Raw genomic sequence first — 15391 nt, forward strand, 5'->3', positions numbered from 1 at the left:
ACTAGTCCAACTAATTTTGCAGGATGCAGTATATGCATAACCTACAACTTATGCATACTCAAGCCAAATAGTACAGTATACAAAAAACCCAACCCTATATATACCCAAACTGCAATTTTACTGCCTATACTGTAAAAAAAAAAGTATGATCAACAAGTTATGATAACATGTTATTACATTGCTTTAACTCATCAAAATGTTAAGTAATTTTCAACTTTTTTTATGTTATACGAGATTAAACTCATTTTTTACTCAAGTCAGTTTAATGTAATTTAAGTTGAAGTGTCTTAAACATCCAAGTTGATTGCACTTTAAAATTTAAGGCAGCAACTTTTTTTTTACAGTGTACTTGACTTTTACAACCAAAAACAATTTTTGTACAACAATTTAACAAAAAGTTTGAATACATTTTTGGGAAAAAAATAAAAAGATTGCAAGATGATAACCATAATTACCGAGGTCATGTGACAATGTGCATACTACATACATATCATGTAGTATACAGTAGTACAGTATGCAATAAGCAGTATGCTAGTATATACACAATTTTCTGTTTAAATAGTATACTACCATAATATAAAAAAAAAAAAATCAAATGCACATTTTTTGCATCCCACAATGCAACATGCATGAAAACTCAACCTCAATTTTTACTATCTCTTACTTGTCTCATTATTTTACCCAGACTGCCAGTACACACAATGTAGCACACATACTTTTTAAATTGGTTCTTATGCTCTTTTAGAAAAAAAAAAGAAGTATACAGAAGTATGGAGCGTGTACGGCGCAGTATGCAGTACGCTAGTTTTCCATTCCGAACACAGCCTCTTGCTAGCCTTCTGTTAGAAGCGTTACTATGCAAATGTTTCATGACCCTGTTAAAAGCACACTCTGGTTTCTCATGCAGGCTTTTGAGATAAAACAAGGACGCCTCAACCAGGAGAAGCCTTACCAGGTTTAAAAATACAGCAAGAGTGGTAAACATAGAAGATAAAATACGTCATACACATGCAAACGTACACAACATTTTCAAGACAGGCGAGTGACAAACAATGCTTTCTATTTTGGGCCTGCAAACCAAACGTGGGCCAGTGGCACTCATGTTAATGTTGTTAGTTTGTAGGAGGGTACGACAGGCTCCTTCACACTGTTTACTTACCCATGATACTGCTTAAGCTCCTGTAGAACTTTCTGTACCATCAGCCTGAGATAAACAAGACACTTAGGCTAAGTATGTGTGGCAGTGGGAGGGCACACGGCGGGCCGCTCTACAAATAAAACCATCAGCACAAAATCTACTGCCTAGCTCACACATACAGGGGCAGACTACATCAACGGTGGGCTAGAATCAAATTTCCCACAGCGTTTCCTTTAGCATGACTGAAAAATGCCCCAAAAAGTTGCAAAAATCCAACGATTACTTTATCTACTGTAGCTTTTTTCCCTTTACTTTCATGTATATTAGCTTCGATGCTATCTATATGCTAGTGTGCTCCTAAAAGCTGATATTCATTCAATGATTTTTATATAACCTTCTAGGGTCAAAGGGCTGGAGCCTATCCCAACTTTTCGGCCAGAGGCATGTGAAAGCACCCTGAGCCAATGGCTCAGAACCAGAGTACCCGGAAGAAACTCATTCTGACACGGGGAGAACATGCAAGGCAGGGCTCAGCCGGGGCTAAAACTGGGGACCCTTTTGCTATGACGCAAAAGCGCTAACCACTGAGCTTCACTGACTCAAAATAATCTTGTGGTAGCAACTATGGTGCATATAACATAAATGTGGAAACTTACACATGACTTCGTCCCACCACAGACTGCAGCCCCTCTTCCGACTCCTGCTCTTCTGGAATTCCAAACCAACACAAAGTCAGGACTATGTATACTATGAAAAATAACGGTTCTTTAATGGTTCTTTGCAACACTTCAGGTTCAGTTCTCTAAGTAACACCAATACATGGCTGAATAGGGCTCTTGAGTTTCTATATGGTTCCCTGGAGGCTCAAAAAGATCTGTTACAATACAGGTTCTTCAGATTATTGTTTCAGTATCTCGGTTCTTGAAAGCACCATAACATGGTTTATCTGTAGAACTACAGAATAAAGAAGGTATTTGTGGAAGATGGTGAAATGGTAAATAATTCTGTTTTGATCCTAGAATTCCCCCTGACAGAATAAGCATTGCATTTATCTGATTGCTTCAAAGCTAGATACCACGAGAACCTGATTCTTTCGGACTGGATTTGTCTGCCTAATTGGATAATCATTTTACTAACCTCTGGCCTCTCTGGCAGCCTGCTTAGAAGTCTCCAGTATGCGGGAGACTCTGTCAGCTTGTACTTTTTCATCAGTCGCGAGAATTTCAGATCGGGAATACACAGTCCTTGCTGGTGAGAGCGGCTGCAATCATGGTAGGAAAAAAACAGTGGGAAAACATTATCAATAAAAAGTTATGGCAGGAGTAGCCAACCCAGCTCCTGGAGAACTGCCTTCCTGCAGAATTCAGTTCCTAGCCTTAACCAACACTCCTGCCTGTTATTTTCAAGTAATCTTTTTCAAGCAGTTCAGGTGCGTTTGATTAGGGTTGATGTTAAACTCTGCAGAATGGTAACCCTCCAGGAGCAGGAGCAGGAGTACGCTTAAATAGAGTTATGTGAATGTCTTGCTCTGTTCATACTAAGACACAGATTTCAGTAGGGACAGTTACAGTTATTTGGGGGCTTTCACTTTCCACAGCACCGGTCATTTCTTCCACTGAGCTTTCGGACAAGGAGGAAGATGGTAAATGGGAACTTTTGTCCAAACACTGGTCCTCTCTTTCCCCATCACTGTCAATGTCGGTGGTGTCTAGACTGAATCTACATACATAAAACAGTGTTTTCATACATGTATACAACAGTGTCACTATGTCACTTAGCAAACAGAAGACATGTACTTCTCAGATATTTGCAGGAAATAACATCGCATTTGGCTCTGGAAATGACATTAAGACATTGGGACCAGTGAAAAAGTGTCTTACCTTCTGCCCAGGTCAATTGGCGACACTGGCACTTCCCAGCTGTGTCTACGTGACGTGGACATAGATCTAACCAATGTAGGAAAGTTATCTGTGTCCGAGTCCACATCTTGCTCGGATTCCGGATAATTCTGGAACTCTGAAGATCTGATAGCAACCAAGCGATCCATGGCTTCCCTTCCAGCAAAATTCAGAGAGTGGTCTATCTCGACAAGTTGATGGGTGTGGAACTCTGTGAAATCCTGCCGTGATCCACTCTCTGTTGTGGACACAGGAGGTACCAAAGGGTTAAGACCCTTGTCAGAAACAGATGCAGTTAAGACAGGAAGTCGCACGTCTGGTTCATCAGTGGATCCAAGCTGCAAGTCTCTGTAATATTCAGAATCTTTTAGAGAAGAGCAGAGCTCTAAAAGGTCCTCCTCACTGCTGCACTCGTCACTCTCAGCCAAGAAGTTCCTCTGAAAACGGGAAACCCCAACAAGGTCAAGTCTACGTGAGTCTCCTGCTAGTGTCATTCATGGACTGAAAGTGGAAGCAGTCAGCTAAACTTCTTGTGTTATGAAAAATGCACATTGTCAACTATAGCCAGCCACATTTAGAAAATACTGTTACAAGGACAATCCCCATGGAGGAACTCTTTTCTACTCTTTTAACTTCATTTTCATTCTGTTTCTCTCATAAATCTATTCAAAAGTCTTATACATGGTGCACAAATCGTAAACTATTTTTGGTGAACCTGATTTTGAGGGGTCAACATCCTTGATGATCCTGGGACAACATTCCTGGCAACTAATCAGTTTCAGGATTTAGGGATGATGATGTGGTTAAGTTTAAGACTGGGTTAGGGGCTGATGCATTATTCTCATCAACCAATCATTTCCCCTAGTTTAATGGTTAGGTTATGTTTAGGGTCTTACCTTGTCCTCAGGAGAACTGCTGAAGAAGACATCTTCTGGGATGGAAGCCGGGGACAAGGAAGATGAGGAACTGGGTGCTGAGACCGGGGCACGAATTTGAGTGCATGGTTTGCAGTCTGAAGCTGAAACACACAGTTCCACCATGAATTTTGCTAAGAATATTATTCGCAACTGTGAGAACTCTTGTTCTTGTGTTGCTTTTAATGAGGTTCCTTATCAAACATATTGTTGCTGTCACTTTCTGTGGACCAGACAAAACAAATTAAGAGGGGTGTGACATTCTGGATATCTACTGTAATTACATCATATATCTTGTTTATTTGTGAGGATTGTGACAAAGCAATAATAGAGATATGGTTCTGGAGAGCCAGTATGACGGCATATTTCCCTAAAAAAAAAACTTCTAACTTCAAGCAGCTACTGTCAGAACTTATCAGTTGCTTCCATTAACTCTAGCATATTACATCAACACACAGCTGGAGTTAGTACAACCTGGAAGCATTTCTCTGTAAACAGAAGATCTTAATCTGATGTGAAATGGAAGCACTAGTTTACAGAGGCAAAACTCTGGGTTGTGTTTGATAGCAGGTATATAATAGCTGAGAGCCTGATGTCATAGGAGAACCTATGGTTCTTCAAGAAGTCATCTTATGCTTCCAAAGAACAAAGAAATACATGACGAATCAATTTGCCGACCTGAGGAACATATGAATTTGAAAATTAACTTGCTTATTCTCCAAAATAGCATATAACCAACTGTAGAACCCCAAAGACCCTGTATTTTCGAATATAGACACAACGTTCACCATCTTTTAAGGCTCATCAGAACTGGGGCATTGCTGTAGTGACCTTTCCATATATCAGAGTACCTGTTGATTTGATAACGACAACGATATGGACTATGACAAAACCCAGACACCAAAGTCCAAACCAGAACCTTTCTCCTTCACCGACTGCATGTCCTTAAACGATGGATGAATGAAGCCTACAGTACTTTTGGCGTAAATCATTTCGGCCCTAGACGAATGACAGAGTCTGAGTGCGGTGAGGTGGTTTGTATCTGAATCAGACACGTGATATGTAAACTATAAGAGCAGCATGATGCTTGTCATGTTCAAATATCCTTTTATGGCTGCCCCATTCTTACCATATGCTCCAACATGAATACTTAAAAGGGGCCTCCCAGCTTTTACAAGGGTTATACTGTAGGTCTACCGCAGAAAACTTCTGTTTTTCACACACTCCTATGTCTGTGCACACACTAACATGCAAAATTGTATTTTGGTCTAAATAAAATCAAACAGGCTCTAAATAGCTCACTCGTGCCATGCACTTGAGTAGCCGAATCCGTGGAGCAAACTAAATGTTTGCCAATAGCAATTTGCAGGATTATGTTACGCGAGTATTGAGCTTTTCCAAGAGGATTACGGTGGCAACCCCAAAGCTGCAAAGCAATGCATAGCTCCATGAAGTTACCTTCTCTAAAAATGCACACAATATTTTGTGCTTCATTAACAGATGCTTTCCATCAAAAGCAACTTAAGTACACTAATTTGAACTGGTGTGACTTCTGTTAGAACTACTGTTTTTTGAGTCTGTCCGACTGTCTAACTATCTAGATAGACAGACAAACAGATAGAGAAGCTCAATGTTTTGGAGCAAATGTGCTAATGGCTAACAGCATGGTTTTTTTTTCTGTCGTTTTCTCTTGTATCTGTGTCAGAATTTAAAGTTAAATCACTTGATGAGCTCATGGCTCAGAGTATTATGCACTATCCACTTGGTTTGTGTTATATTTGAATAGTTTTGGAATCCAGTGATTTACAATTATAGCTCAATTTACTGTAATAACACAATCCCACACAACTGCCAAGGGTGTGAAATGTGGTTGTCTGTGCTAACTCACAGTCAGGTGATGAGAGCTGCATGCAAGAGTGCATCCCGTTTGCAGTGTGACCGGTCCTCTTGAGCAGCAGTGGTCTGACAGACCACAAACTCATGTACCATCACATCAGTGACATACTCAACCACAAACAAACAAAGCAACTCTTAACTATTTATAGTTTAAGGATGAAACGACGACCACACTACTGCACAACTCTGACGACCACACCACTGCACAACTCTAGGCTGAATTTTTTCACTCCAAAAAGCCAACACAAAACAATATATCACAGTTCAAAATAAGCATTTACTTTATATATTTAATTTATATATGTATGTACTACCATTTTTTTCGTCAGAAATAGCAAAGAAAGAGTGGAAAAGAAAGATGCCAGAGATCCAGAAAGACACAATCATCCTCTCTACCTCTTTTGAAGGACCATCGTTTCATCCATGAGAATGAGGGCCAGGAGTTGTGGAGAGGTGGATCTGCCATGTGGACGGTGCGGGTCTCTCCCAGAGGAGTTAGTGAGCGAGATATCAGGAAAACTAGAGTCCCACAGCAGGATCAGAGGAGAGAACCGCCGGGGATTAACTAACATATGATTTAAAGTCAAGAGGCACGGCAGCGGCCCCCACAGCAAGAGAGTGGGAGGGATGAAAGAGAGAAAGGAAGCACCACTGGATCTGAGCAGGAGGGAATTCATTTTAACGGTACGAAAAATGGTACCATGGTACATTGATGGTATCAGGTGGTAAATACCATACTATTGATCCTTCAAAGATTATTTGGATACTTAATTCACACTTATTTCATATTTATTGTTTTGTTTTGCAAACATTCATCTTTTCTGCTGACATCATCAAGGCAAGTTCTTTTTAGACTCCTCCCCTGCAATAGGCTGCCATATAGAGATACTTTTCACCATCCAATCAATTCCTGGTGGATGAAGTCCTTCCCAATATCATTTCTTCTTTTAGATAACCTTGTTTTAATCCAAAATATCCCAGATTATGGCAGTAAAATGTATAAATGTTAATTTTAAGTGTGGCCTAAATGCCCAAATACGTTTGGGGCTAATGTACCACAGTATTGTGTAAATGATATATTCATACATCATTGTATTTCTATCAAAAATATACAAATAAAGAAATACAGATACCAAAAGTACTATGGTAATACCATGGTATTCTTTAAAGTACCATGGAGTACCATATAAAATCATAGTACAAAAATAAATTTCAAAGTACTGTAGTATTGCCATCTGATACCATCACACACACCACCCCCAAAAAACACAGTGATACCATGATAATTTCTTTTTTGCAAAATGTACGGAAATGAAATGTACAACTATGTGTGATCTGGTGTACAAGACTGAAAGTGGAAAACACAATCTGTGATGCACCAAAGAGAGTAATGATGGTTGCTCTTGAAAAATGACCTTTTCAACCAACGTCAAGTATGATTTTCTACACTTTGTCATGCAGTTGCACCACACTGATCTATACCAGTGCATTTCTGCTTAGACAGTTCCTTAAATGAAACCGATGAAGCAATAAATGGCAGAAAGCACCAGTGAAATCCATCAAGTTGAGATAATGTTGCTTTCTTGTAGGTCAAAATATCCAAACTATAGTCAAAACTCGAGGTTAAACCCATTAGCTATGGGTTGCGTGATAGCATCTCAGCTTATCTTGAACTGAATAAGATAATGAATTACCAGGCACAGATTCAGTTTAAAATTAGCACTACTTGTGTATAAACTAAAAACTAAATGTTTTTATGTACTCACCCCAATCCAAAGAGATAAACAGCAAACTAGCAAAACGTCCTCCTCTAAGGCTCACACAATCGACTTTCTGCCAGCTGAAACGTCTGAAAAGTGCAGAGAGGCTGCGTTAACCACAGCCTAAAACACACAACACTGCTACAACTTCCTCTTCACACTGACATCTAGCACAGGCACATGGCCTTCACATGAACACCAATAAGGGGCCCTTATATTTGGACGTGATACCATCAAAACGTGTTGATGCAGAACGTTAGAATTCAAACTGTAGGAAAACCAATGTCTTTTGCATGTGCATGTGATGATGTGATAGTTGCAGCATTCTCACACGAATGAGTGCAGGGTTTGGGGAAGATAAGCGGAACTCAAACACTGGTGGTTAACGTGGTAAACTAACCCCTTTTGAAGAGTTTGTTTTGCTCAAACTAGCTGCTCTTCACACTTTACTGACTACTGACTTTCCTGCTGTAATCGGAGTACTCCTCTTTTGACGAACCAACTTTGGAAACAGTGTTGTTATAGTTAACTAAAATTCAAGATAGTTTTCGGTAATGGTGATAAAGCTGAAATAAATAATACAACTGTAAATAAGGAAAAACCTAAACTTAAACAGAAATTAGAATGTTGTCTAGCCAACTAAGTAACTAGGTAAGTAAGTAAGTAACTAACTAACTTTAAGCTGAATTACTAAAGTGTCTAAAACTTCTCTGAAAATCAATTAAAGCTGTATAAAAATACTTTAATTCAAATTTCAATTCAAATTTATTTGTATAGCGCTTTTCACAATACATATTGTTTTAAAGCAGCTTTAAAGAAAGTGCTTTGAAAAAATGAATAAAAAGACAAGCCAAAAAAATGAATAAAATGAAAACACTTTTAACTCTCTCACTAGATGTTTAATTCATAACACTTTACAATAAAGTTAACGTTAGTTAACGACATTAGTTAACATGAAACTATGAAAAACAACAATGAAAAATACAGCTAAAACATTGATTAATCTTAGTATATATATAATTGCAACATTTAATAATAAATTATTAAAATCAAAAGTTGCATTTGTTAATAATCGACTTTACATTAAGAAAAGGTGTAGCCTATTTTTATTATTTATTTAACATTTAATAAATACTGTAACAAATGTATTTTTTTTATTGACAGTTATACTATAGGGCTGTTGAATGCTTGAATCTGATGGGTTAATGAACGATTTAAGGTGTGCAATTATTTAAAGGTAAACGCACTGCTAAAGTAGTTCCAGGCAGATCTTGACCGCATTACAGTTCCATATCACTTCGCCAAATTATTCAAGTTACTTCAAAGGTTTACAGCCTACAACAGCAAAAGAACCAAAACCCACAACGACACTGACCAAGCAAATAACTATAGTAAACAATAGTATAAAAACAACAAATTATTTCCAAGTTTTTTAACCAAACAATTACATTTTCTTTTTGAAGTAAAGCTCATACTCTCATTCTCCCGCTCTCTCTCCCACTCAAATACACACACACACACACACACACACACAGAGTACGGACACACACTCGCACAGAAACATGTTGCTCTAACAAGTTTATCTATGAAATAGTTTAGAAAATTAAAAGCTATGACATTTAGTGAGGTGATAACAGCACTGTTCTTGAAGCAGATAAACTTGCAGTTTCGCTATTAGTAGAGACATTGCTGCCGAACACTGTTGAGATCTCTCTCTCGCTCTCTCTCTCTCTCTCTCTCTCTCTCTCTCTCTCTCTCTTTAATACCTGCATTAGACTGCTATCAATGGCTTAAGTCTCCGTTACTAGCTCTAAAATTAAGTTTTGGAATAAACAACGGAGGTTTGGGATGAGATGCGTAAGAAATTAGTCAAGAGCATTTTAAGAACAAAAACCTGAAAATGTCTTGAAACATCTAGACAATGTCTTGAGGTTTGGTAACCGTAGTATAAGTGGAATCATTGAATTATAAGAAAATAATGCCACTCTGCTCCTTTGTCTTTCTAATGCTCATTTTATAGGCTTTATGCATTCACCAGGTATCTCTCTCAATACTTTCCGTAAAGGTTGTTAAAACATTTTTTTTTTTTGCCATTTTGTCTGAACATCTAAAAAGTATTATGTGCCTAAAATTAACAAAATTTAAATAATCAAATACTATTTTTCAATCTGTGGTACAAGAAAATAACAAAACCTTTCTAACTGAAGACGCATAAATGTACATGTTTAAAGCAACAGCCCAACCAAAACTTTTTGATAATATTTTTTATTTTTACTTCATCGGAATGGTACGAAACTTGGTAAAGGTTTTGGGACTTCCTATGTGAATACACACACACACACACACACACACACACACATGATTCGAAAAGGTTAAATGGTCCTGACAAAAAAAAGAGTCACACTTGTACTGTTCACAGTCAAAAATGACCGCATTGGAAAACGAATGGGAAGCGAATTTTATCTGGTACTGCGCATAAACAAAATCTTACTAAATGCTCTTTTTTATATATCAACCTCAAATTCATTTAGATTAATGGCTTTGATTTTCTCACAGATTTATAGTAAAACATGTTTTGGAAAATATACATTTCATAAAATTTATAAATAGTATTTTTTTGAGTATTTTTCATAATAAACAAACTTCCATAACCACAGTTTCACTTTAACCTTTTTTTCCACTTCAGCAATAATCTTCCAAGTCTTTTACAAAAGAGACACAACTTAAGTCTGTGCTCCAAAGCATTTAAGATTTACAATAGTCAAAGTTGGAAATTTTATTCTCAGGTCTATGCTCAAAGTTATTAACAGGTAATAAATTGATCATAACTATACCATAAATACAATTTAGTACCATAAAATACCCTAAAAATGCTAAATATTAAATACAAAATATTATCGAACATTTCAATGATTCAAGCCTTTTTTAGAGATGACACACTTAACTCTAATTAGCTTTATTTAAATATATATATTTAATTGGTTTAACTAAAAATGTATTAATAGCTCCAATGCTTAAATAATGGTTAAGATTATAAAAACCTCAGTAAATCATTCTGTTTCAGGATGATTATAAAACCATCAACAGGTAACCATCATCAGCTGATATCATTTCACTCTACCTTACTTTGCTGCTTCAAATGTGTTTAACAAACACCCTGTCACAGCAGCTAAAAAAGACAATAGATATAATAAGACTTAAGAGCCCAACTAATGGAAACACTGATCACTGTTATGGTGACTTTAATAGAAAACAGGTTAAACCCCTTTTAATTCTCAATAAAACTTTTATAGACGTCTGACAGAAATAAAGTCAGTCTGGTTAGTAATAAGTATTTGATAAAAATAAGTTAATCGAGTCACTCGTTTATATTCGCTTGCATCTATTTAATGCAAATGAGTTAGGCCAACTACTTTACATTCTGTTGAATGGATGTACTCAGTTTGAGTTAGGGCTATATATTTATTGGATGGAAATCCTGCCCACAACCTAAGTGAGTTCATCCAATGAATCATTTTTTTGAGTGTGGAGTTAAAATAATTTACTCACCCTTATGTCCTTCCAAACCTGTATGATTTTCTGTCTTTTGTGGAACATAAAAGCAGAAATTTTGATCTTGGTTGTTCTCTTCCATTTAATGAAAGTGAACTAAATTTAACATGTACTGTAATAATAACACTGCCCATTATATTGGGAACAGACACAACCGAGAGCCATTTTTTCCCAATAATTTTTAATTCATAAATTTCATATAAACAGTTAATTGTTGAATAATTTACACACAGCAAGATTCATTTATTTCATTCCAACATTTACTGTACACGTCACTGCTCGGCTCTCCTTGAAAAACTAAAACTGTCGATCCGTACTAGTTAATAATGGCACAGTTTGATCCTGGTCAGACGAATGCATTGTTTTGTTTAAATAAGTGACGGTGGTTTTTCATACGCTTGTGTACCGCAATGTAAATGGAACAATTCCAACTCGTGAAGGGAAAGTTTTGAGGGGAAAGTGTGTGTTGATGATTAAATAACATTTACAGGTGAAACTACAATACAGATGAATGACAGGACTGAGAAACAAAAACAGCTGTGGGGATCGTCTATGTGCACAGAGGTAAAATAAAACACACAGAAAACAAACAAAAGGAAACAAGGAACAGCAGGGATAAACGAAACAAACAAAATGATGAAACTTGCAACTAAAGAGAACATTTTACAGGACAACAGTTGAAACAAAATACACATAATTTTCTGATCATTTGATGTTTAAACAGGCCAGACCATTTGAAAAAATGTCCGTCTATCATATATAAGCCCCAAAAGATGTCAGATTTACATAAGGAATAAACATTTAACACATTCAATATTAACAAAACTTGACTTGCTGATGTAACTGGGGCTAACATAATATTTTAAAATCCGGATTTGCTCACTGTAATCTGTATGTGTAAATTGTCAATCGTTTCAGATATCAATCATACATTTATGTGTGCATGATTGTAGCTTATAATAAAGTCTGCAGTGGTCTTTTCCAGTTTTTCACATTGAAAAACAATTGTTTATTCAAACGGTCACCTTTATGAATCGCCATGTAGAGGAATTTTCCGTATAGTACAAAGAAAAGGGTAACAATTTACAAATACAAAATGCTGACAAAGGATACATTTCTTGGGTGGCAAACAAGTAGTTGTACATGAAATAAAAAGATTAAACAACAATGCAACGTCGTACAAAGAAGAACATTGTAGGCCAAACCCTGAACGGGATTGTCATCCGATCAGTTTGGAGTAAAATCGATGTCATTTATATCTCTGAATCACAGTGTAATGCCATGAACAAAAGACATCACACTTTCATTGAAAAGAAAGCTATATACATCGATAATGTTAATTCCGTAATGTACATGAATAGTAAAAGTTTACAGTCAGTCAAAAAAGTTATTGAATTTGCCCTCCCTATTTTGACTAAAAAAATAGAAATTAATATCTCTACGTGTAATACTTTTTCCTTTTAAAAACAATAAAATACATACAATGCCTCGCGCTCGACCTGTTTTGCTCTTCTAGCTTGCTGTAGAAAACCGCATTTGGGTTGATGTGAAAATGTAAGGTCATTTATCAAAATTAAAGTCTCTTAATTTAGATTTGCACTGGGAGCTGCCAAAGTTGGTGTTTGGTGAATCTATCATACGACGTTGGGCAGTTTGTCAAGCGCACAAAACAAGCCGTAGCATTTCCAAGAAGAGACAAGTTCAGCTTAATTCAAAATAAAAAGAAAAGAATATCATTCACATATAACAATACAGTAAAACCGAGCCAAGCATTGAGCCAAAGATGTGCTAACCTGTACCTATGTCTAGAAATCTGTACAATAGGCTCCAGTATTTTGAGGATGTTGGGTGAAAAACAATCCGGTCCAGGGAGTTTGCGGGATACTTAGGTTTGTGCAAGGCACTACGGATCCACCAGGGGGCGCTCAATTTATTCCCCGATACACAATGGAGAGGCAATGAAATATGCTAAATGCTTAAGAGATGCACGACAGGCATCCAAAGGCATCGTTTTTGCAGTTGTCCATCCTTAGTTTTTCTCGTACGATTAAGTTAGCAGTGGATAATTGACGATCCTCCGATAAACGAAACCCAACGCTTACATCTCCCTGAGGAAAAAAAAAAGTTTCTATGGCACATAGGATTGTCCGCAAGAATATTTATGAACGCACGTGTAAGGAGAGGCAGAGGTGAAGTCTGTGTTTACTATAAACTATGGCATTGATAGAATTTTTTTTCACAGTAGAAAAACACAATGATAAAAAAAGACAATCACATTTGGAGCAAACAGACAAAAAAGAAACAGTGAAGGATTTTTTTTATATACGAACATGGGGGCATCAGCAAGTTTGTTCGGTAAGATATCGCAGCGAGCAAAGCTGTTTCCACAAACGGTTAAACACCCACTGTAACTACGTAGCCAATAAAAAAAAAAGGATTAAAAAAAATGTTTCGTGGGCATTTTTGCGCAACAAACTGTAATTCAGTAGCTAGTCATCCACTCTTAGGAAGTGACTTGAAAGGTTAAATTCAGCTTAAATCGCAGAAACAAAAATTGCAGACTAAAGTGTTCGTGGCGTAACTACAAGTGGCTTAAATAAAATGTTTGTATTATTCAAATAAGTGCTTTATGTAATAGTCGATATAAAACTCCTAGCGTTACAGAGCCAAACGGTGTACCGTACTATAATAGCTAGTTTTCCCCACACAATTACAGTATTTTCTTTTACGTTGTACCTTTGTAGCCAAATAGGCTACTCCATGGTTAAACTTATTGTTGCGCAATCAAACTGGCTTTGCGTAATTCAAAACGACTCGAAAGAAAGACGCAACCCTTTAAAGTGACACTTTGGGTTCAAAGCTTTCTCAAAAATCAAAATATCGCCAAAGGGAAATCATTTTATGTTCGTAATTGCGAGAGAGAACCCCTAGTGGCCGAATTAGGGATTGTGGACGTGGTGTTCGCTGCCCCGAAAAAGCCTGTTTAAGAAATTCAAACAACTAAAGAGAGATTCATGTGGCTCTAATAAATTTTCTAACAACATACTGAGGTAGACTGTGTCCAAACAACCAACAGAAAGACTTTAGCGCTAGCAAACCCACTGAGTTCTCGACCTCACCAGCTGTATCTCTCTTTAAATAAAAAAATAAACACATAACAGACTAGTTTTACCAGCCTCAAGAGTATTGTAATAAAAGCTAGCAGGGATTTGCATTATTATGAGGATCATTAAATAAATAAAAACATCAAAATTTGCTTTTTCAAAGATATGGTAATCTTGTAATTTAGAAAAAAAAATTCATTTAGATGTCTGCTCACTGCTACAGCAAAAAAACAAAAAAAAACAACAACCTTGAACACTTTGACTTTCTTTGTAGCCTAATAGTGTACGAAGAGCTACAAGCAAATTTTATTTCTTTGATTCTGCTATGTACATCTAAAATAAAGCCAATAAGGTCGAGAAAGTGAACATTTTTCTATCAGGCTATGGTAAAAAAAAATGTGAGCATTATCGTGAGGAAATGGCAAATTTCTTTTCAAAAGCTTACGTGTGAATTTTAGCCTCGTTCTGCCGCTTCACTCCCAAATACCCACAAATAAATATACATACACAAATATACACGCACATATATGAAATGTGCACATTTTTGATGACGCAGGTAAGATCCAGTAAATGAAATGCCATCTCTCTTGCCACTGGCGATGGGAGAAGGCACAAAGTTGAGGAATTGAGCGTCTGCATACGAAAGCTGAAGGTTAACTGCTTTTTTCTTCTTTAAGGGGTTCATTGGGAAAAAGCAGCATCATTCTGACAGAGAGAAGGAAGCTTACTTTCCCATTGGTCTTCTAAGACTTCCTTTCTCAGAACTACAGAGTAAACAGCGTTGTTATGTGACGCCGTCCGAGAACGCCACTCACTTTTTGAAGAAGCCTGATAACTTACAGGAATGCTTTATTGATCCGATTCAAATATTGCCATCTCGAATTAGTATATTTCCACTGTCAAAAAACTACCCAGTATCCCTCTATAGACAAGTTTATCTATCTTTATTTGTCATAATTTACCCTGAAAAATCAGGTAAATAGCAAATCGAGTCAAAAACAACCTTTCATGTCCCACTGAAGACGACGCTTCAAAACACTCCCAAAAGCATTCTCCATAACAGCACTCGGAAGCCCAAAATTAAACTGAGGGATATCCTACAACATTCGATTGATGACAGGAAATACGA

General features: G+C 36.9%; 1 protein-coding gene across 4 annotated transcripts in view; it reads right to left on the reverse strand.

Annotated features, from left to right (window-relative positions):
- arhgef18b (rho/rac guanine nucleotide exchange factor (GEF) 18b) overlaps nucleotides 1-7746 on the reverse strand; it is a 38943-nt gene extending 31197 nt beyond the window's left edge. The window contains exons 1-7 of one of the 4 annotated variants that reach the window (XM_077226082.1): nucleotides 7613-7746; nucleotides 3933-4054; nucleotides 3019-3473; nucleotides 2707-2857; nucleotides 2276-2399; nucleotides 1795-1846; nucleotides 1160-1204 (exon numbers count right to left, since the gene is read on the reverse strand). In XM_077226082.1, the coding sequence (XP_077082197.1) occupies nucleotides 1160-1204; nucleotides 1795-1846; nucleotides 2276-2399; nucleotides 2707-2857; nucleotides 3019-3185 (539 nt within the window). In that variant the 5' untranslated portion in view covers nucleotides 3186-3473; nucleotides 3933-4054; nucleotides 7613-7746. Of the gene's footprint in view, nucleotides 1-1159; nucleotides 1205-1794; nucleotides 1847-2275; nucleotides 2400-2706; nucleotides 2858-3018; nucleotides 3474-3932; nucleotides 4055-7612 lie in introns of those variants that run through there. The other 3 variants (XM_077226084.1, XM_077226083.1, XM_077226085.1) reach the window with 3 other exon arrangements.
- Nucleotides 7747-15391: the final 7645 nt, after the last annotated feature.

The sequence above is a fragment of the Siphateles boraxobius genome, unplaced genomic scaffold (assembly GCF_051911475.1).
Source record: "Siphateles boraxobius isolate OS27281-9 unplaced genomic scaffold, OSU_SipBor_1 13, whole genome shotgun sequence".
NCBI classification, from domain to species: Eukaryota; Metazoa; Chordata; class Actinopteri; order Cypriniformes; family Leuciscidae; genus Siphateles; species Siphateles boraxobius.